Genomic DNA, 22,868 nt, shown 5'->3' with positions numbered 1-22,868 from the left:
TGACTCAGGTGAGCTAATTTGTTTGTGTAATTAAGAGGACAGGTAGGATTATACGTGACTTGCATGCTGTGTTACTCTCTCTCTCTCTCTCTCTCTCTCTCTCTCTCTCTCTCTCTCTCTCTCTCTCTCTCTCTCTCTATCTATCTATCTATCTATCTATCTCCAGGTAATCATATAATAGTCTGCACACTAATTACAATACCTGGGATTTTGCTACCTGTCATAAATTTGCAAGCTTCCCATATCTAGCTTTTTACTCAGAGCGTCAACTACCCGTATCTCCAAGCTATTTAAGGACCCACAGAGCACTAAGACGTTGATAGGTAATGAATGTATACAATCAAGAGCCAACAAGGTAAGCAAAACTCATTACACGGAATATAAACAAAGAACATATGACTGCCGGCTGGTCCCTCCCCCTCTCCCCCTCCTCTCTCCCTCCCATCACCTTCCTCGAGTTGCCATATGAAGAACCTTTTTTGCATTTTTCTCCTACCAGCAGCAATTAGATATGCCGTGTCCCAGTGCACCTGACAGACATTAACGTACTCTAATGTTCTGGTGTGTAAATAATCGTCAAGGACTCCACGCCTCGGTATTATGAGGTTTTAGACTTGGGGAAAAAAATGGGTAAGTTGACTATGAGCTTCAGCAGTGTTGCCAGGTGTACAGAAATATCTGCATTTCTACAGATATTTGGAAGGTTTTTGCAGAAAAAAGTAAAATTTTGGGGTAAATCTACAGAAAGTTTCGTGTTTACCACCCAGTGCAACAGTAAATTGTTTTCTGCAGTGAGGAGAATCAAGACAAGGCCGAGAAGCCGCTTATCTGCAGCCACTGGGTCTGGTTAAATTTATATTGCATTATTGGCGATGTAGTAGAATACATATAGAGAATTTTTGTTAGCTAACTCCTCTATACCTTCATGATTTTATTAGTTAATTCATACATGGTTACTCATTCTGACCTTGGTGTCCTTGAACCGTGTCTTGCCCTCATTAGCAGCCCTTGTTATAGGTATACCTCTTGGAAACCTCACAGAGTCAGTGTTGATATAGAAAAATTGGATAAACCTAAAGATTCTTGACTTCCTGATCGACTCATTACCTGGCTTGTATGTAATAGGTGTATTTATTGCTGATATGTGTGTTTAGCATCAAAAAGCATATACCAGCTTATGTCTTATTCATACGCGTTGACAGTTTTCAAAAATATAAATTTAAATGATGATCTACATTCTACCGACATTTTCTTGCCTAGTCTCCTGATATTCTGCCGGGAACTCTCAGATGACGAGGACCCGGCGCCTGGCAACGCTGACCCCAGTGATGGTTGGGACACCGAGGAGGGAGGACGTTGCATCGCCCTCGTCCTCCTCCACCATTTTCCTGCACCATGCCCATATTCTCGAAGGACTGGCGGGACCCGGGCGACAGGTGGGTCAAGACCAATGGCGGCTGGGAGAAGGAGAAGGTGGCCGGCTTTATCTCCTTCCCTGACGAAGATACGGCCAGGTGAGTCTTCCTTTGTCTCGACGTGACCCTATTTGACCTCCATTTTCTGACCCCTTACCTGCGTGTCAGTCCGTATTTCCGTCTCCATATGTTAGGTCAAGGGCAGGGCTCGTCTGTGCCCCGCCCTGACCCTTTGGAGACGATTAGTAAAGGGAAACGAGGGAAAAATTGGGTATTGTTTTGACTGCGTATGACTGGTGACGGGTAAGCAAGGGGGGGGGGGGGAGGAGGGTTGTAATTATATATCTTTTGTAGTTAGTTACCTGTGGCATTGTTACCTGTGTGAAATGCTTGAAACTTTACCTAATGACTATTTCTGATTGCTCATTTTTGGTGATGGGTGGGAAAGAAAGGGGGAGGGGTAAGGGGGGTTGGGGGGAGTAACTACCTTGTTTTGTAGTTACCTGTGGCATTGTTACCTTTGTGAAATTCTTAAAACTTTACCTAATGACTCTTTGATTGCTTATATTTGGTGATGGGTAGGCAAGGTGGGACGAGGGGGGGAGGGTAGAGATAGGAGGGGATGGGGGTGAGTAATTATATATCTTTTGTAGTTAACCTGTGGCATTGTTACCTGTTTGAAATGCTTAAAACTTTACCTAATGACTATTTCTGATTGCTCATTTTTGGTGATGGGTGGGAAAGAGGGGCGGTGGAAGTTGGGAAGGGGGGAAGTAATTATACCTTGTTTTGTGGTTACCTGTGGCACTGTTACCTGAGTGAAAAGCTTTAGACTTTACCTAATGACTCCTTGATTGCTTATTTTTGATGATGGGTGGGAAAGAGGGGTGGTGGGGAAGGAGGGTTGGGGGGGCTAATTAGCTTTTTTCATGGTTACCTGTGGCATTGTTACCTGTGTGAAATGCTTGAAACTTTACCTAATGACTTTTTCATTGCTTATTTTTTGGTGATGGGTGGGAAAGAGGGGGGTTGGGGGGGCTAACGAGCTTGTTTCGTGGTACCTGTGGCATTGTTACCTGTGTGAAGTTATTAAACCTGTAGATCATTACTAGTTTTGATTGGTAATGGGTGGTTAAGGGGGGGAAGGGCTGGTAATTAGCTGATGTAATTACCTGTGTGAAGTGCCTGAACCTGTAGATAATGACTCGTTTTACCATTGAAGAGATGCTAAGTAATTTGTAGGTGAGGGGATGGGGAACAGGAGGGAGAGATGGGGGGGTGGCTAACGAGCTTATTCTGTGGTTACCTGTGTGGAGACCCTAAACCTGTAGCTAATCAGTATCATCACGTGAAGTGATGGCGAAGTGGATTAATTAGTATGAAAACAATAGTCACCTTTTTTTCTGTTTTAGGTTATTTGCGCATTTTCAGGAGGTATATTTCTATGACAAGGGAATGAGTGGTTAAGGATTGGCTGGTAGTGTGTGTCCGCGGCGCCACGAACCGATTAGTTAAGCCTGATTCCGTATTCTTAAACGTATCGGACTCCCATTACAATTTTCCGGGGCCACAGAGAACATTAACTGGGATTTCATGGGTGATTTTCCCGTGCAAGATGCCAGAAGTCGTATCAAACTACCACTGGGATCACAAAGCAGTTCATTGCCAATATTTCTAAACTTATCAGACTCCCCTTATGACTGTTTTCCAAGGCCACAGAGAAGAATAACCGGGATTTCATGGGTGATTTTCCCGTTCAAAGATGCCAGAAATCGTGTCAAACCATCACTGGAATCACCAAACACTTCATGGTCCATATATCTAAACGTATCAGACTCCCATAATTTACGACTGTTTTCCAAGGCCACAGAGAAGATTAACCGGGATTTCATGGGTTATTTTCCCGTTCAAGATTCATAAGTCGTGTCAAACTACCACTGGGATCACAAAACACTCCTTGGTCCATATTTCTAAACGTATCGAGCTCCCATTACGACTAGGCTATTTTACAAGGCTATAGAGAAGATTAACCGGGATTTCATGGGTTATTTTCCCGTTGAAGATTCATAAGTCGTGTCAAACTACCACTGGGATCACAAAACACTCCTTGGTCCATATTTCTAAACGTATCGAGCTCCCATTACGACTAGGCTATTTCACAAGGCTATAGAGAAGATTAACCGGGATATCATTGGTTATTTTCCCGTTCAAGATTCATAAGTCGTGTCAAACTACCACTGGGATCACAAAACACTCCTTGGTCCATATTTCTAAACGTATCGAGCGCCCATTACGACTAGGCTATTTCACAAGGCTATAGAGAAGATTAACCGGGATATCATTGGTTATTTTCCCGTTCAAGATTCATAAGTCGTGTCAAACTACCACAGGAATCACAAAACAGTCCATGAAAATCCCAGGAACTTTTACGAGAGGCTTTTCAAACGCGCGAACCGAGGCGCCGATACGTTCTTGAATACGGTCTCAGCTGTTTGGTAATGCTACGTGTGGCGTTACTAATGGGGTGATGCAGAGAGCGTGGAGATGAAAGAACTGTAACGTCACTTTTTATTTTCCCTCCTGTAACTGTTTTTAGTGGAGTGGATTATTGCGAACGTGACTACCATTATAATTTTGTGCCTTTAACTGTTCCTTCACTTCGTAGTTTTCTTGGTATTTCTTTTTTCTTATATACTGTAACGTCGCTTTTTTATTTTCCCTCGTACTGTTTCTTCATCCCGTTGCGTTGTCTACTGGCTTAACTTCGGTGTATATAGTTATCTTGGTATTTCTTTTTCCATATACTGTAACGTCACTTTTTATCATCCTCCTGTAACTGTTCTTAGTGGAGTGGATTGTTAAGCACTTGACTGCCATTTCTTTAACTGTTTCATCACCTCGTTGCGCTGTCCTATGGTTTTACGTTGAGCTTCGTAGTTTCCTTGTATTTCTTATTATTTAGTTTGGTTTACAGTCGTCCAGGATATGACGTGTTTGAGTATTCTTGTCAATGGATGCGTATCTAAATAATTGTTATACCACGTTCGTGTACCTGTGTGCATGCAAAGGTGATGTCTGCTTACGTTTTACATTTTATAAGGTGGGAATGGTGCTGGGATTTGTTTACAGTACGTGTGTGTGTGTGTGTGTGTGTGTGTGTGTGTGTGTGTGTGTAAGCCGGTCCATAACATCACCTTTAGTCGGTGTGCACGAATTCACACACACACACACACACACACACACACACACTTGTTAGGGGAGACTGACCTACTTTCCTCAGTGGCAGGACCAACCTTTTATTAGATAAGGAGGGAGAGGTCCACGTGTGTGTGTGTGTGTGTGTGTGTGTGTGTTTTACGCTCACAAGAGGTTTTAGGATGTGTTTACTTAGGTTTCTTTCCTCCTTTTCCCTCCTGTTCCTCCTCCTCCTCATTGACCTCTTACTTCCTTCCCTCCTCCTTCCGTCCTTCCCTCCCTCTTTTCATCTCCTCCGCCTCCTCCCACCCGCGCGCGTTGCCATGGTGATGATCAGCTGACTCGACTTCAGATCAATACCAGACATGTTTTCCGAAAAGTTTCGTACACACACACACACACACACACACACACACACACACACACACACACACACACACACACACACTTATTGCGGAAAATAAACGTGATCTGAATAGGAAATGATACAAAAAAAAAAGTCCATTCTGATTTGAGCGTCCTTTTACTTCTCTGCTTTATTTCAGTCTCCCCTTGACTCCACGGCAATCTCATCATGGCGCAATCTGTGTCATAACCTCGCCATGGTGCATGATAATAATGGCTCTTGCTCTCTGAATATTTGCTTCCGCCCTTAAAGGCTAAATAGGTCGGTGATCTCACGCTTCTACCTCTCGCAACAACTATTTTCAAAGGCCAAAAAGGAGATTAATCAGGTTCTCATTAGCGTTTCTTCACGTTCATGGTACAGAAGAAGGGTCAAACTACCACCAGGGTCATAAAACTACCCCTGAAAATGCCCACCACTCCTCTGAAAGCCTTGTCAATTGTGTGCGCTTCCGCCTCACATTAACTATATCCAGTGGCCGAAAAGGGTATCAATCGTGTTCTCATGAGTGGTTTTTCACGTTCATGGTACAGAAGAAGGGTCAAACTACCACCAGGGTCATAAAACTACCCCTGAAAATGCCCACCACTCCCCTGAAAGCCTTGTCAAATGTGCGCTCGTCCGCCTCACATCAACTATTTCCAGTGGCCATAAATGAGATTAATCGGGTTATAATGAGTGGTTCTTCACGTTCATGGTACAGAAGAAGGGTCAAACTACCACCAGGGTCATAAAATTACCCCTGAAAATCCCCACCACTCCTCAGAAAGCCTCGTCAAATGTGTGCGCTTCCGCCTCACATTAACTATTTCCAGTGGCCATGAAGGAGATTAATCGAGTTCTCATGAGTGGTTCTTCACGTTCATGGTACAGAAGAAGGGTCAAACTACCAGCAGGGTCATAAAACTACCCCTGAAAATGCCCACCACTCCTCTGAAAGCCTTGTCAAATAGGTGTGCTTGGACGCCGAATATGTGTGAATGACCCATATCGTACAGAGTGACCTACCTGTATTTCCCTGTAGAAAGATGTACGGAGAGGAGATATGGGTGAAGATGTATAGAAGAGGGTAAGGACATGTGGTATCTTCTTCTTTTGACCTGTAACGCTTTGTATCGCTTCTTAGGTCCTCCTCCTCTCGTTCCTCCCTTCTTCTTATAAGAGAGCTGCGCGTGGCCTCAGAGCTCATCTCCGTCTCATTGACAAGGATTCGAACCGATGCCCGCGGATTCGAAGCTAGGCGAAGCGAGAGTGACAAATTAACATAGTAAATAAAGAATGATGATGATAACGTGTCAGAGAGAGAGAGAGAGAGAGAGAGAGAGAGAGAGAGAGAGAGAGAGAGAGATCTGAGTCGAGGAGGAGACAAGTGGGAAGAGTTTTGGAGAGGAGGGAAATGAGATGGAAGGGAGGGAAGGAGAGTTGATAAGAGACAGGAAGGAATTTATTTCAACATGTGGAGAAATGTCTTTTTACGTATTGATAATGAGAGAGAGAGAGAGAGAGAGAGAGAGAGGATAGTCAGCATGCATCTCTCTCTCTCTCTCTCAGTATTAGGGCAATCATCCTCATAAAGCTCTTCTTAACGACATCAAATTCCCATAAGAATCATTTAATTACTAACTGCATTGAAAACGATCCCTTAATATATGCCTACAGTGGAGCCATTCAGCCTCATTGTAGTAATCCAGTTGACACTCACAAGAACCTTATTATCAAGACTTAAAGGTAGAAAGACAACCCTTAATGTATTCTAGTTTTCTAATGTTATCTTGTACCTGTTCATAGTTGCATTTAATACCCTATGATAGTGTTTAAATCCCTAGGGAAGTTCTGAGTCTGTATTAGTGTCCCTTTATCATTTTGGCAAGCTATTCCCTTAAGTAACATCTGATCCTTTTGAGTAGCATCTAATCCCTCTTATGTAGCATTGGATCCTTTTCCCCAGCAGCTTGGAGGACCCTGAACCCGATGGCCCTGATCCCCTATCCCTCCTTACCCGCCGGGGCAGTCGGGGGGAGCTGGTACCCCAACCCCACTGCCGCATCTACACCCGAAACACGAAGGAGGTGGGTGCAGGTCACTCGCACACCTGTCTACCTGGATATTACCTGTGTGTTACCTGTGACCTTGTGTATAATTTAGTTTCAAGTCACACCTGTTCATCTTGTTTTACCTGGATGTTACCTGCTACCTTTTAAGTGCTACCTGTATGTTACCTGCTACCTTTTAAATACGAGATTAGTTCCAAGTCATTCACACACCTTTCCACCTTGTATTCCTTGTGTTCGTTCCTCTGTCTTATCACTATGTAACTCTTCTTCTTGTTATTGTTTTGCATGCTTGTTCAGTACTAAGACTTCTCACCACTGAATTATTAGCCCTTAGAATCGGCTATATTTCCTCACTTTTCACTTTTCTCACCTTTTACATTATATTTCCTCAATTTTTGCTTTTCTCACCCCTTTTCGTTCCTCTCTGTCACTTTCATATGTACCTCTCCTTTTCATTACCTGTTGCCACCCTTCTTGAACCTCACTTTCTCTCCTCCTCCCTGCCACTACAGACTGCTCCCCATATACCTCCTTCCTGCTACTTGTCGCTATATTCCACCTGGACCTCACCACCTTCTCTCCATCTCCTCCCGCCCCTTCACAGGTTGCTGGGTTCAATGGCCTCGGGGAAACACTGATGAAGCTGGACTGCATCAACGCCGTGAGGGACATCCGACGCTTCCGCTACATCTGCAAATTGCTCGACCTCCTCATCACACAGAAGCTCTCCACTCTCTCGGGGGGTGCACAGAAGGTGAGGCGATCTGCTACTACTACTACCACTGTTAGATAATGTTCATATGGGACTATTGACTCTTTGCAACAGGAGCTTTTTCTTCCTTTTTTTTACAGTAAAGGAGGCAGCTCAAGGGTAGAAAACTGATACAAAAGAAATCCTCGTAAGAAGTCTTTCTTTTCCTTCAGTTTCTTTTGCTGTTGAATTTATTGCTTCATGTTCTCTAGTACTTTTCACATCTATTATATTTATTTTTCTACTTCTACTTTTCTTACTGCCATATCTATTTCTACTACTTCTTCTTTTGCCATTCCCATCACTACTGCTCATTTACAGCCATCATTTTTTTGGCATTAGTCCGGTAGCTGCGGGGATCATGTTTCTTAAAGGCCCCTCTAAGCGAGAAAAAATGAAAAAAAATCATCACTCACACAAGCCATTTCATAATATATATCAACGCATTTGTGATCAGTTTATGCATCACTTATTTTTGGGGGTTTATATCATGGCAAAAATTTGGCCCGACGCTGGTGCCGAGTTAAGGGAAGCAGTTTAAGGAAAAAGATTTATGGTATTCTCTCCTCACCTTTCTTCTCCTCCCTCCCAGATGCTCTTCGGGATGCTGGAGGAGGTGGCTCACGAGGTCACCCGAAGCCAGCAGAACGTCCACCTCCTGCAGCACCTTCTCCAGGAGCTGCGGAAGAGGCTGGAGGACTACCTGTGGGGCAACAAGCTGGGCTCCACCATCCTCTGGGAGCAGCACTCACGGCGGCTCAGGAACATCAACGCCATCGCCACCACCATCCAGATAAGAGAGGTGGGGGTCTTGGAGACTGGACTGGACCATTAGCAGACTTTTGTTTAATCTTCGTTTGTCATTGAGCTTCCTTCTTTACCATAAAAAATAAATATGTGAAGGGAAATAATGAAAGACGGAATATAGAAATAGGAACTGTTCACACTGATGCTTCTCTACTACATTAAAGGCAGTCAGGTAGAGAATGAAAATGTTTGCTTGCTTGTATTTCTTTTCCAAGCTCGTACGTATTTTTGTACACTCCAAAAGATAAGATTCTGTGCTGTACAACTGTAGCACTCCTAGAAGAACTTATTGAACGTAAAATATTGTATAGGAAATATGAAGCTCTTTGAACGTAAAATATTGTACAGGAAATATGAAACTTATTGACCGTAAAGATTCTTGTTGTAAATATAATGAAAAGCATTGTTCTTCCCTGTAGTGCTCTCATGCTTGTCTCCACCCCACAGCCAGGTGACGACATGCACCCCACACTGCAGGAGGTGCCCGAGGAGTGCGTGCGGGAGATACTCAAGCGCCTAGACAACCACAATGATATAAGGGTAAGGCTTTTTTTTTTTCATATTTGTTTCCTTTTTTTATGCCCTTGAACTGACTCACTCCTGTTTCACTCACTCACCCACTCGTCCCTTTGTCCAGTTAATCTCATGGCTTTCCTATTCCCATTAACAACTCCTTGCTATGCTCTTTCTGTCTTTCTTCCCCTCTTAAGAACAGTCTTGTAAGTTCATATCCATACATAAGTCAACGAGTCTACTTAATCACCAAAGCCAATTTTTAAACCTGTCTAAAGCATAAGGTGTTGTAGTACAGTTCATCCCTTACATATATGAATTCAGCACTCATAGATTCTCAAATTCACCATCACCTACTCCCTGCTATTGATGTTGGGATGACTGTTCTTGTTTTCTTCTTCCATCCTGAGCATAAGGTGTGGTTGTACAGTTCTTCCCTTACATATATGAATTCAGCACTCATAGATTCTCAAATTCACCATCAGCCTACTCCATAACTGCTATTGATGTTGGGATAACTGTTGTTGTTTTCTTCTACCATCCAGTATCTGATCTTTAAATAGCGATCCATGTTTCTCAGACACTCATAGATTCTCAAATTCACCATCACTTACTCCATAACTGTCATTGATGTTGGGATGACTGTTGTTGTTTTCTTCTACCATCCAGTATCTGATCTTTAAATACCGATCCATGTTTCTCAGACACTCATAGATTCTCAAATTCACCATCACTTACTCCATAACTGTCATTGATGTTGGGATGACTGTTGTTGTTTTCTTCTTCCACCCAGTATCTGATCTTTAAATAGCGCTCCATGTTTCTCAGAGTGCTGGCGAGGCGTACAGTGTGATGGCCAAGGTGAGCAAGGAGAAGAGCATCTGGCGGCAGCTGTGTCGCTTCCACTGGACGTCGGCGCAGATCGAGTACATCATCCACCTGCACCGGGAGCTGAGGGTGCAGAAGAACTGGCAGCAGGTGTATGACAGACTCAGGAGGTGGGTGCTGGAAGGGAGGTGTATGACTTGTAAGGTGTAAGGAGATGTGGTGGAGTAAAGCAGATGTCACTAAAGGTTGTCAGTAAAGAGGGGAAAGCTTGAACCAGTACCACCACAGACATTAGCCTAAGAGAGGAGGGCTCAGAAGGGCAATTAGGCGCAAGTCAGAGAAGGAAGAGTAGTGATGGTGTAAGGCAGATGGCATTAAGGGTTGTCATTAGAGATAGGATAGCCTAGAAAGGTGATTAAAAGCAGGTTAGAGAGGGGAAAGTGGTAGGATTCAGGGTTGTCAGTAGAGATGGAAAAAGCTTATATCAATACTACCACAAGTCATGAGAGGAAAGCCTAGAAATGTGATTGAAAGCAGGTTAGAGAGGGGAAAGTGGTAGGATTCAGGGTTGTCAGTAGAGATGGAAAAAGCTTAAACCAATGCTACCACAAGCCTAAGAGAGGATAGCCTAGAAAGGTGATGTGAAGTAGATGGTATTAAAGGTTGTCATTAGAGGTGGGAGAGTTTAAACCTATACTACTGTAGATCCTATTGCTTAAGAGAGAAGTGACTAGGAGGGTGATAAATGGCAGCTTGAAAAGGGGAGAGAAAAGTGATGGTGTAAAGTAGATGATATTGAAGGCTATCAGTAGAGGTGGGACTAGGAGGGTGATAAATGGCAGCTTAAAAAGGGGAGAGAAAAGTGATGGTGTAAAGTAGATGATATTTAAGCTTGGTGTTAGAGGTGGGAGTGCTTAAAACTATACTACTGCAGATCCTATAGCTCAAGAGGGGAGGGACTAGGAGGGTGATAAATGGCAGCTTGAAAAGGGGAGAGAAAAGTGATGGTATGCAGATGATATTGGAGGCTGTCAGTTGAGATGGGAGTGCTGAAACCAAGACCAAAACAGACAGTATGGAAAAGGAAGGTTGAAAAGCAGATTTGAGAGGGGAAATAATGATGATGTTAAGTAAATAGCAAAGTAGCAGTGGCATAGGTGGGTCTTAAAACACACACACACACACACACACACACACACACACCCCTATAGAACCTACGGGCTAATGGAGGAGTACCCCAAGTAACTGTTTGTGTATAGGGAGAGTGTGGTGATATCAGGGGTATCAGGACACCTCCTCCCGAAATTGACCTATCTTTCAGCCATTCCTCTTTACTCTTTGTAGGAGCAGTGAGTAGCGGGCTTATTTTCATTATTGTTTTCCTTTTTTTGCCCTTGAACTGCTTCCTCTACTGTAAAAAAAGAAGAAAAAAAAGATGGTGGTCTGTGTAGAGGGGAGGGAGTGGTGATGTGAAGTAGAGGCTGCAAAGGTTGGTCGTAAAACAGTCCTCGCACCCCTACAGAACCTACGGCCTAAGAGAGGAGTACCCAGAGAAGCTGTGTCTGTGTCGGAACTGCAGCTGCATGTTTTGGGAGTCCTACGGGCACCCCTGCCGCAATGACCAGGGCTCAGCAGGGGCAGCAGAGGAGGAACAGCAGCAGCAACCACCACCACAGCAGGAGCCACAGGAACCACAACCCCAGCCACAGCAACCACAGCCACAACAACTAGAGGAAGTGAAGACGCCGGACATCATTTACATCACCATTACACCTCAGCAGTTCCTCAAGTACTTCCACCTTTAGTTGTGTCTGATAGTGAGAGAATGAGAGAGATAGTGTGTGTTTCAAGCATGTGTGTGTGTGTGTGTGTGTGTGTGTGACATTTTTGGTGGTGGTGTTGGGGGTAGTAATCTGCCAGGTGGAAGCACAAGAGCCTTTTCCAACATCTGCCCAGTATGTGTGTTAGGTTGCGACACTCAAGGCTACCCTCTCAGCACTTGATCCTACAACTTACTTTTTCGTATCTCCCTCGATAAGGTTTTTGGGAATGCTTTGTGACTTCTGTTTGTTACGAATGGAAGCACAGCAGCCTTTTCCAACATCTGCCCAGTGTGTTAGGCTATGACACTCAAGGCTACCCTCTCAGCACTTGATCTTAACGACTTACTCTTTCATATCTCCCTTGATAAGGTTTTTGAGAATGCCTTGTGACTTCTGTTTGTTATGAATGAAAACACAACAGGGTTTTCCAACATCTGCCCAGTGTGTTAGGTTATTTCACACAAGGCTACCCTCTCAGCACTTGATCCTGATGACTTACTTTTTCATATCTCCTCAATAAGGTTTTTGAGAATGCCTCGTGACTTCTGTTTGTTATGAATGGAATCACAACAGCCTTTTCCAACATCTGCCCAGTGTGTTAGGTTATGACACTCAAGGCTACCCTCTCAGCACTTGATCCCAACGACTTACTTTTTCATATCTCCCTCGATAAGGTTTTTGAGAATGCCTTGTGACTTCTGTTTGCTGTGAATGGAAGCACAACAGCCTTTTCCAACATCTGCCCAGTGTGTTAGGTTATGACACACACTCAAGTGTTAGATCTTGTTAACTTGCTACTTTTTCATATTTCTCTCAATAAGGTTTTTGAGAATATCTTGTGATCTCTGTGCAATGAACCACATTTCCAGAGTGTTTTTTAATATAGTGCAGCTTTCAGTGTCTTCAGCTGTAGGGTATGAGGAAGCACTGTTAATTTCCCCAACATACAAGTTCCATTTTCTAATTTCCCCAACATACAAGTTCCATTTTCACATTTTCTCTTGGTAAGGGTTTTGAAAATGCCTTGTGACCTCTGTATGTGACGAACCATATTTCTAGGTGAGTGTTTTCAAGTACAGTGCAGCCTTCAGAGTCTTCAGCTGTATAGTGTGAGAAAGCACTGTTAATTTTCCCAATGATAAAGTTCCACAATGCTGTAGAGTCAGTTTTATCTCCTCAGTGTGAGGAGAGGAAGCAACTTTTTATATAGGACGTGTTTTGGTATTTCGTTTTGTAATGGTCAGTGTTTTTATAGTTTTGAAGCCCAGCAGAGGGCAGGTGAAGCCTTTTTGAATCTCGGCGAACGATACCCAGATGAGATGTTAGTGTTTATGCTCTTGACCCATCACAGTAAGCATCAGCAGCATTGTCTTACTCATGGTCATTAAGTGTTAGATCTCTTAACCCTCTCACGCACCATGACATGAATCTCGTCAAAACATATCATCTACAATTCGTTTTTTGACGTGAATCACATCATTGATTTTTCTTTATACAATGTTTATTTGGGAGTCTGCAAAGATCTGTATATTCCAATTTCTTGCTTCTTTATCTTTTATCAATGCAGTATAATCCATTACAAACCCAATGATGTATAAAAATAGCATGGAAAAAGTGTGTTTGTGGATGAAATTGATAACAGAAAAAAATATATCGTCATGCGTTGTCAGGCCATCCTGCCACACCCCCTCAGGAGTCTCAAGGGTGTCGCAGAGGAAACGGAAACTTGTTGAACTTTCGGTGCGTGAGAGGGTTAACCTTTTCACTACGGCCGGGCGAAAACAGCGCTCCGCCCCGTATCCGGTCTGGCCGCGCGTTACAAATTTGAAAAGTGGCTACAGAAAGTAACAAGTTTTAAGCCGTAAACTCGACATAATCATCATGTACTATATATAAAAATATGCAAAATTAAATGGTGAACATAAAGAAACATAAATTAAAAGGCGTACCTAACAATCACCGAATGTGGGGTACAAACTTGGCGGAGGGACTTTTTTGGCAGCCATAGCTGGTAGCGGGTTAAAGAGTAGCCTATCCAGATGTTTTGTTTTTATTTACTAATGATCCACGAGACATCCTAGAGTTAAATCAAAGTATGTGCTTATCTTTGTATTCATTCATACACACACTGGCAATATTTCTGTGGGGTCTGATTCACTTGTTTGAGTGAAATTCTATTGTGATAAACAGGCACCATTTCGTGTCACTAGTAAGTGAAACAGGTAATGTAAGTTTTGCCACCATGAAATATACACAAATATATAAATATGAAAGCTCACGAAGTCACAATAAGTGACATCACCTGCTTTGCGCAGTAAAAATATGCTATTTCAGGTATCTGACACCCGCAAAATGGCGTGGGAGCAGCCTCGGTCCTCGGGGTAGTATTCATATTTTCATATTATTGTTCTGTTGTTTATTCAATGTTGTGTTCAAGAAAAAGATTACTCATAATTTTAGTTAGTTTTTGGTTACAAGGATTCTTTACGAAATACAAATATAACATTACCTTCTACTAGTTAGGAAACGTACTGAATCCTGGATTGGCTACGGTGATGTTAGGTGCGCCTATTGATAGTTATGAGATGTATGCATAAATATACATATAAATTTGCGTTATGCATTGTTGACGTGTAGCTGCTGAATTGTATTTTGTTATATTAGTTGTGATAAATAGATTTGTGGAGGAGAAGGAAGGGAAGGACACAGACATAAGATCATGGAAAATATCCCACTGATTCACCAGCAATATTTACAGATTTGACGGAGTAAAAGGTTGAAAGGCCGTCCTCCTGGAGGTGGGTCGTGTGTGTGTGTGTATTTACCTATTTGTATTTGCCTATTTGTAATCTACCGGGCCTGAGCTAAGCTCTAATAGTCCAGTCTTTATATCTACTTTTATCCAGCCTTTCCTTCATTTGTTGGATACTGTTCGCCTCCACCACCTCTTCCCGCAAGCTGTTCCATGTGTTAACACTTCTACATGGAAAACTATACTTTTCTTAAGTCACTCAAACAGATTCCTTTATTAAGTTTCTTCCTATGTCTTCTCAGCCCCTGCGTTCTCACAGTTAACCCCTTCAACACGAGGACGCGTATACTGCGTCCTTGCGTGCCCCGTACCATATCCATGGATGAGCATTCTGCGTCCTAGCTCGCTTTAGCCAATATACGTTATTTTATCTCTATATTTATGCTTACATCTCAAAATTATCAATTAACTTATGTTACTTTATGTGCACCATTTAACTTTGCATGTTTTCATATATAATACATGATGATTATGTTGAGTTTATGGCTGAAAACCTGTTATATTCAATAGCGACATTTGAAATTTGGTGCGCGCGGCAAAACTGGATACAGCGCGGGGCGCTGTTTTGGCCCGGCCATAGTGAAGGGGTTAAAAAGAGATCATCTTCATCTACCTCATCAAGATGGGTGTGAGAGGAAAGCAGGAAGGGGAGGCTGCAGCTCCCATGCAAGCCCGTGTCCCAGAGCCAAGGTGATGGTCAGACAATGCACTTTAAAAAATAGCCAACCACTTGGCAACACAAGGGAATAGGAACTCCACACACATACACATATATCACTTCTTTCTTATTATTTTTGTTATTTTCTGTTAGAATTGATTGTTACTGTCAAGTACAAATGTACACAAGACACACTTACGATTTTACACAGTAATAACAATGAAAGTCAAATAAGACACTATCATATACGACCTACATCCTAAAAACTATCTTACAATATCCGGGAAGAAATAACTCGTATGCTGGCTAAAGCGAGCCAGGACACAGTATACGCGTCCTCGGATATGGTACGGGGCACGCAAGGACGCAGTATATGCGTCCTTGTGTTGAAGGGGTTAATACTTACGAAAGAGCAGATTTTTCCTTCCTTGCACATCACTCCCCTCTTGCTCTTACGGGGACAGTGAAGGTGTGTGTGTGCGTGTGTGTTGCATAATAGTTTAGGTCGATGCAGGTTGTGTTACATGTTAATTCACTTATCTTCTATTACACACAGGCAAGTTTTAGCTGTTCAGTAAATGCCAGCTTGAGTAGTCCAGAGAGAAAGGTTTGCTGGCATTTACACGATAACCTGTAACTGCTTATTTAAGTTCCGACACGCTGAGACATGTTTTGCTGTAACCTGATCCCCTTAGATTAGTTGGTTAGATTCTTTGCGAGTTATTGACTGATCCTTTCTTAACGCTTTTTTACTTAGCGCAGCAGCGTCGCCGTTTTGTATTTTTGATAATGTGTGTGTGCGTGTTTGTGGTGTTCTGTTCCATAGACTCGGTTCGATTTTAATGTTTGCGATATTAAGTTTAGAGAGAAAGAGCATTTTTACATTTAAGGGTGTGATAGAGGATATTTTTACTTTAACCATGTGAGAGAGAGAGAGCTTTGCAATATTACTGTTGGAGAGCGAAAAGCGAGCGAGAATCTTTACTTTTTAAGGGTGTGTGATAGAGGATATTTTTACTTTTAAGAGTGTGAGAGAGAGAGAGAGCTTTAAATACACATTCCTCTCAGTGAAAGCTTTAATACTATACAAACATACATAACCAAGTATAGAGGTAAATGTTGAGTGTCATCAATGAGTTAAACTAATCACATTTCTCCGTGGATTTACTGGAGGCCATTTCTCCTCGTCTCAGGCTCCCCTTAGCACCCCCATGAGGCAGCTTTGTTTGGGGTCTCGGCAGCGTTCGTGGTGGTGTCTCCTCGGCTTGTCTGGGTCTTGTAGTGTGATAGTTACGAGTGTCTGTTGTCAACTTGTCTCCCTCCACACACACTCGAGTCCCTGCACATGTTGCCGTTTGTATGGAGTTGTCGTTTTGGTCGAGGTTGTTTTTATTCGCCCTTTGTTTCTATTTTTGTTCTTTTAGTGAGGATGTGTTAAAGGTTTCTGGCCCTGTATCTCGGCTACCTCTGCACACATTGCCTTGTTGAATTTCATTAGCAATCAGTTTTCCGCTTGAAGTCGTCTTAGTTTCAGCGACGTAATTTTTCTTTTATCTAACTCAACACTGGAGTATACTGCGTACTGTACATCATGTTACACTTGATACGGCGTTAGAACAAGCAGAAACAGAAAAGGATGCGTGCGGTGGCAGTGGAGATGAGGTGCAGGAGATGTGACTATGCCAGACTAGATGGAAGGGATAGCAGGAGATTGGTTTGCAGTTGTTCAGTCACTTAAGCTTAGTGTTGAGGCTGTTTGGACTTGTGATAATTTTGTGATGAGTGTGTGAGTTGGGAGGGTCATAAGTGAGGGAGATAATTGTGAATGGCAGTTTTAATTTAGTTCATGTATGGAGTGCTTGTTCCCTCTAAATCCTTCCCTCAAGGACGATAAACACAGAACATACCAACAGTAGCTCGCCTCAGTTTATTTAAAGATAGAACAAAATGTTATATTTTGACCGTGGGAATCTAATCAAACTCCACCATTGACCGTTGATACGTCCAATGCAGCTTTGCAAACGTCCACATAAAGTTGGCAGCAGCCATGATGAGTTACCAATTTGATTAGAAAATTCATTGACATCCTAACCATTAATCAGAAAATCTTAATGACTTTGAGTAACTTTTTATTCTTAATATCAAGGACACTGTCCTTCTTTATCTTTAGGGTTTGTTTTATCATTTTTAAATCCTGCGCTGCCCCACTCTTCAGGTGTTTTGCAATATCTTAGGGTCTGTAACCCCTCCAGTAATCTTAGTTACATCTCCAGTCCTTTAATATACTTACCAGTGATCTTGCACTAGACCGGGTCTGTCTACCTAAAGTAGCTCCGTTCGTGAGTATCCAGAAAGCCTTGCATTGCTGGTCCTTTCAACGAAATTTCCTTAGAAGTCTTGCCTTATGCTCTAACAAACGGTTTGTAATATGCTGTTAGCAAAACAAAAATATGCATAAACGTTTTGTCTAGTGTGTGTGTGTATGCGTGTGTGCGTGCACACACCCATGTGCATTCAGTTCATGTGCAAGTGGCCCGTCTGTGTACTGTTGGTGGCCATGATCTCTGTGCCGTGAGTGGAGCAGGGCCGAGCGTGGCGAGGCTCACGGCGTACTCAGTGGCATTACCGGTGGTCTGTGCTCACCTTGCCTCGGTGGAGGTGAGTCAGTCTGCTTCTCCAGGCTGTTGCTTGCATGGTGGGCATTCTTAAGTTTTAAGTTTGACGATAGTTTTCATATTTTAGGTTTTTAAGTTTGACGATAGTTTTACATTTTAGGGTCATTCTGCTGTCATGGTGTTAGGGAGTAAAGTATAAAATCTACAAGGTTTTCTAGTCACATTGTTTCTGTGGTAATGAAAAGATTACTGTGAAGTCTTATGAATTGCTAAGCAAAATGTTAAATGATTTATATATATAAATGATATAGAAATTATTTTATCAGATCAAGTTTTAAATGGCCTTGTAAAATTGCAATAAAGAATTAGTGTAAGATGAATGTTGCACAAATATAGACAATGTTATTTTCAGCGTCTGGCGTTACAAAGCGTACCAAATGCCTTCTCGTACCAGTGTGTTCTCCTACAAACCATTCAGGTGTTTGGCAAAGGAATTATATTTTTAACAGCTAAGGCTATGCAACAGATGTTTTTAAGAACAAAGAAATTTGCTGTGATTATTTTGATTGTGACATGGACTCACTCTTATGTACATTAAAGAATTACAAAAGAACGATGTGTTTCATTGCAGGTAACCCCCAGCCGGGCAGGAGGAAGTGAGAGCTGGAGTCAAATGGAAATGATTGTTTGTACAGTTTATTATTTACATCACAGTGAACCAGTATTGTTAGAGAAATTCAAACAAGACTGTTACTAAAATACTTCTATATAACATCATTAACTATTCCTTCTTAAAATCAAAAATGGCTTTTGTAGTATTGCAGTGGAATCTTATCCTTGCTCGAGTAGCTGCAGACAATTATGAATCTAATGTAGATTAATAAAGATATTCCAGGAGTAGAGGAATACAGTAACAATTGTGACCAGCACAAGTAGAGTAAGGGAAGGTTAGTCTTGTTACAGGCCAGGGATCTTGCGTACCACAGAAAATAAATTAACCACTAACGTCCAGCACCGGGAAGTGTCTTGATTGCTCGGAAGTAAAGTAAGTAATACTGCTTGACGATCCCCAGTCACTAGAAGAAGACCTTGATGATGGGCATGACACAGCGCACCCAGAGTGGCACCGCCCGGCCTGGCACAGTGAAGGTGTCATCCGTGACCTGTGTGCCCTGGGCGTAGAGGCGGCTGTGCTCCTCATGCAGGGCCTTGCGCAGCGCCGGGTTCCTAGTCACCACCACCACCTGGCTCTCAAGGTCTCGCTGGACTGACCGCCACCCTGGATGGTCATAGGAGATTTTAGCAGGTTGACACTAGACCAACGTTGCCAGATTGTCGTACTCTGCCTCTTATGTTTGCCAATTTCTGACCCAAAAACTGCCTTCATACATGGTTATCGTTTAAATGGTTAATTATTCTTGAGGTTCTCCCAAATAAATAATAAGCTTTTTCTGATCCCTACGCCCCCCCCATATAAGACTATAACACACACTAACACCACCAGGAAAGGACAATCTATTCTAATGCTATTCCCACCATTTGCAGGGGGCTTAAAGGAGAAAAAATCACAACTAAATGAGATGCAGGACAAGACAAATTGAGACAAGAACGCCACCTCTTCATCAATGTTGCCAGGTTGTCGTACTCAGCCGCTTATATTTCCCGACTTCCTACCCCGAAACTGTCTCCTGGGCCCCAATTAAGAAACCCATTTATAGTTATCGTTAAAAGAGTTAGATCCCGATGTCTCTTGGTAATAGTTATGCGTCAGAAACCGGTAAATACTGTGCTCTAACTATTGCCAAGAGACATTAGGATCTAACTTTTAACGATAACTTTAAATGAGTTTTTTTATTGGGGCCCAGGAGGCACTTTCGGGATAGGAAGTCGGGAGATATAAGTGGCTGAGTGCGACAATCTGGCAACATTGCTCTTCACACTCACCAAAGTTAGGAGAGCCGACCATGGTGAGCGAGGGCAGCAAGTGTCCTGGGTGGGTGTACCACAGACCCTTGGCGTGGAAGGTCCAGCCCTGGCGCCGGTACTCGTGGAGGCTCAACCGCTGCTCCTGACCCCCAGCCCTCACCCGCCCGAAGAACAGCCGTGCCAGGTGAGTGTAAGCCGCTGGGATGGCCCCCGCGAAGCCCCCGGCACCAAGGAACCCATTAGCCTGTAGGTGTGTGGTGTAGTGTTAGTCGTGGAAGAGGTAGTAAACTTCTGGACATAATTATAATCTGTGCTGGTATGTGAATTCCTAATTATAGCCATCACACATCTTGTCCAGAAGCCCTATCCCCTCACTTGCCCTCCCTCCAAGGTAACTGACTCCATATCCTTTTATCCAATCAATCAGCTCCCATAGCTAGGGATGCGTGGGCAGGGCTTCTGGGCCAGTTACTTTATTCAGTTCGTGAACTAGGATCTACAGCCATCTACTTATCCCCCAACCTTGTCTAACCTCAGGATGGGCCATCAGGATGCTGTACGATGCCTGTGACTCCCCAAGGACGCACTGCATGTACTCCTCCGTCAAGTTGAAGTAGCCTGAAGCAAGGTGGATCCGGGAGCCCTCCTCAGCAGTGCTCAGGAACCTCTTGGTCACGTAGCCATCGTTGGTGATGCCGAAGGGACCCATCTGGACCGTTGGGAAGACCAGGGTGTCGAGGGATGTGTCAGGCGGGGCAGAGCTGTCCAGAGTCCTTCTCTGGGTCCTTGCGGAGATGTTATTCTCCTCGTCAAAGCCAAGTCTCAGTGGTGTCTTGCTGCACTCATCACTCCACAGCTGCTGCACAGACTCCCTCATGGCCGAGCAGTATTTCTTGAAGTCACTCTGAAGCAGAAATCTTACTGTAAAAAACAATAAAAATGATTTACTGTACCTCATGCAATCTTGTTACTTACGTTTCGAGGCTCAAACTGCCCTGGCACAGGATAAAACAAATGCACATAGGTAGGTGTCAGATGCAAGTAAAGTCTGCCCCCTTCAAGATAACCCGCCACATACCAAAGAGGCTCACCGCTCATCTTGATGCAGACCACAGCACACAACTTATATACCTTGTTCCTCGATAAGTGGGAAGGAGACCACAAATCCACCTGCACTTTAGCCTGGCAAAATGTATTATGAGTGCGTTGTTTACACCCTACCCTCATGTCTAGGTACAAGGTGTAAGTTGGTGCTGTGGCCTGCATCTCTGAGTTGTGAGCCTCTCCTGTACTTGTCACAGCACTTCTCTGGCAGCTCAGCTTGGGGAGGATTGACTTGTAGGGGACTGACCTTCCTTGCATCTGACACCCATGGATATCAACGTACATTATCCTGTGCCAGAGGCATCACTGGCCTGGGCTTGAGTGTGGCAATACAGAACTAACCAGGTAGGGGTGGAGAGTGGTGTGTGACCCCATGGAGGTGGAGTCGTCGGTGGCCAGCTGGAGGGAATGGCGGCTGACGGTCTCTATGAGGCGGTGGTAGAAGGCGGCCAGCGCCGGGCAGTTATCAAACACCATGTAGCGGTCCTGCCGGTTTGTGAAGTAGTCGTTGCTCAAGTTGGCCCTGGAAATATTGCACTTCATAGTATTTTGCACTTTATACTATTTGGTAATGTTGAAACTTTCATAATCTGTACTAATAAAGCTTGTTAATTATCCTTAAATTACACACACTATCCTGAACTAACTTGATTTAAATTTGATAGTCAATATGAATCTACAAAAAATAATAGCAAGGAAAGTTTGCAACATAGATAACAACCGATAATAAATGACAACACAATATTAACATGACAAATTAGAAGAAAAAATTGATACTCAGGTGACCAGACCACGGCGCCTCACCCTGAGATGACCAACGAGTCGTCAAACACGTAGAGCTTCATGTGCTGGAGGCCGATCGTCTCGTTCCAGCGCTGTGGAATGAGGCGACGCAGCAACCCTCGCAGCGTTGGAGTGTGGTACAGTGACACCTGCAGAGAAACAATTTGTTGTTACTTTTTTTTTTGTGAGCAACTTCTACCATCCTCATTCTCCTATGCTTCCCAATGTTCATCCCTCCCAACTTTTTATTCCTAATCCTTCATCTTACATTACAGATGCCCTAAACAGCCTCTCTCCCTCCTCATGCTTTGTATTCTTCTATAACCAGCTATGCAAACAGTTTCTCCCATTCCTCTTGACAGGCTGATGTACAAGCCTAAAAACAAAGATAGCACCTATAAATGCACAAGCAAATGTTAACCCAGTAGCAGTGATGGGCCAAAATTGTGGCTTAACTGTGTAGCAGCGACGGGCCAAATTTGTGCCATGATATAATCCCCCCAAAATAGATGATGCATAAGCTGATCACAAATGCACTGATATACATTATGAAATGGTTTGTGTGAGTGATGATTTTTCTAATTTTTCTCGCTTAGAGGGGCCTTTAAGAAACATGATACCTGCAGCTATTGGGTTAAAGGGTGAGTATAAAATCATGCAACACTAAAAAGCCAATATCTAACTTGAAATGCTGGAGTGGACCATGAAACACATATCAAGAATCACAAATAAATCTAAACAAAAATGAATTGCATACAAAAAGGAATATATAGTGTAAAGACAAAAAAATAATTGATTAATCGTAAAAAGTCCATTAGGCGCCACACTCACTGAGCACGACTGTGGGTGCTGCATCAGGAGCGGCCGCAGCATGGAGCGAGAGCTGTGGGGACCTCGGGAGCCTCGGGTGTGGTCCAGCAGCCAGCGCACCTGCAGCCCTTCCACCGCTGTCGCCCGCTCACCCACTGCCGCCACCTGGGGAAGGGCGATGATGTACAACTTTATAACCAATAACTTTGGTCCTTTATTTTCAAACATTTTGGGGCTCACACACACACACACACACACACAAGAGGACACAGTAAAAAATTGAGGAAAGGAAGATGCTTGAGAGACAAAGAAATATAGCTTCCCGCAAAGAAATATAGAGGTTTGGAACAGACTCAGTGAGGATGTAG

At 43.3% G+C, this 22,868-nt stretch overlaps 2 protein-coding genes across 6 annotated transcripts in view; one reads left to right on the top strand and one right to left on the bottom strand.

Moving 5' to 3' along the window:
* Positions 1-1,316: 1,316 nt before the first annotated feature.
* Positions 1,317-19,680, top strand: LOC126985533 (F-box only protein 32-like). Of its 4 annotated transcripts, none has more exons than XM_050840573.1 (8): positions 1,317-1,514; positions 6,965-7,085; positions 7,675-7,824; positions 8,414-8,623; positions 9,076-9,168; positions 9,970-10,139; positions 11,492-11,758; positions 19,423-19,680. In XM_050840573.1, exons 1-8 carry the CDS (start codon positions 1,396-1,398, stop codon positions 19,454-19,456), a joined length of 1,164 nt encoding a protein of 387 aa, XP_050696530.1. In that variant the 5' UTR covers positions 1,317-1,395; the 3' UTR covers positions 19,457-19,680. The 4 variants fall into 4 exon arrangements, with proteins under 4 accessions (XP_050696530.1, XP_050696533.1, XP_050696531.1 ...); XM_050840576.1 differs by lacking the exon at positions 19,423-19,680 and adding an exon at positions 18,509-18,653; XM_050840574.1 differs by having other exon boundaries at positions 1,318-1,514; positions 6,968-7,085; positions 19,423-19,672.
* LOC126985532 (CDP-diacylglycerol--glycerol-3-phosphate 3-phosphatidyltransferase, mitochondrial-like) overlaps positions 18,560-22,868 on the bottom strand; it is a 51,491-nt gene continuing 47,182 nt past the window's right edge. For both annotated transcript variants that reach the window (XM_050840572.1, XM_050840570.1), the window contains 6 exons: positions 22,522-22,665; positions 21,712-21,839; positions 21,250-21,430; positions 20,336-20,707; positions 19,822-20,047; positions 18,560-19,156 (listed from right to left, as the gene is read on the bottom strand). In XM_050840572.1, coding sequence (XP_050696529.1) covers positions 18,954-19,156; positions 19,822-20,047; positions 20,336-20,707; positions 21,250-21,430; positions 21,712-21,839; positions 22,522-22,665 — 1,254 coding nt within the window. In that variant the 3' untranslated portion in view covers positions 18,560-18,953. The remainder of the gene's footprint in view (positions 19,157-19,821; positions 20,048-20,335; positions 20,708-21,249; positions 21,431-21,711; positions 21,840-22,521; positions 22,666-22,868) is intronic.

The sequence above is a fragment of the Eriocheir sinensis genome, chromosome 59 (genome assembly GCF_024679095.1).
Source record: "Eriocheir sinensis breed Jianghai 21 chromosome 59, ASM2467909v1, whole genome shotgun sequence".
NCBI classification, from domain to species: domain Eukaryota; kingdom Metazoa; phylum Arthropoda; class Malacostraca; order Decapoda; family Varunidae; genus Eriocheir; species Eriocheir sinensis.
This window is presented reverse-complemented; position numbering and strand designations above follow the sequence as displayed.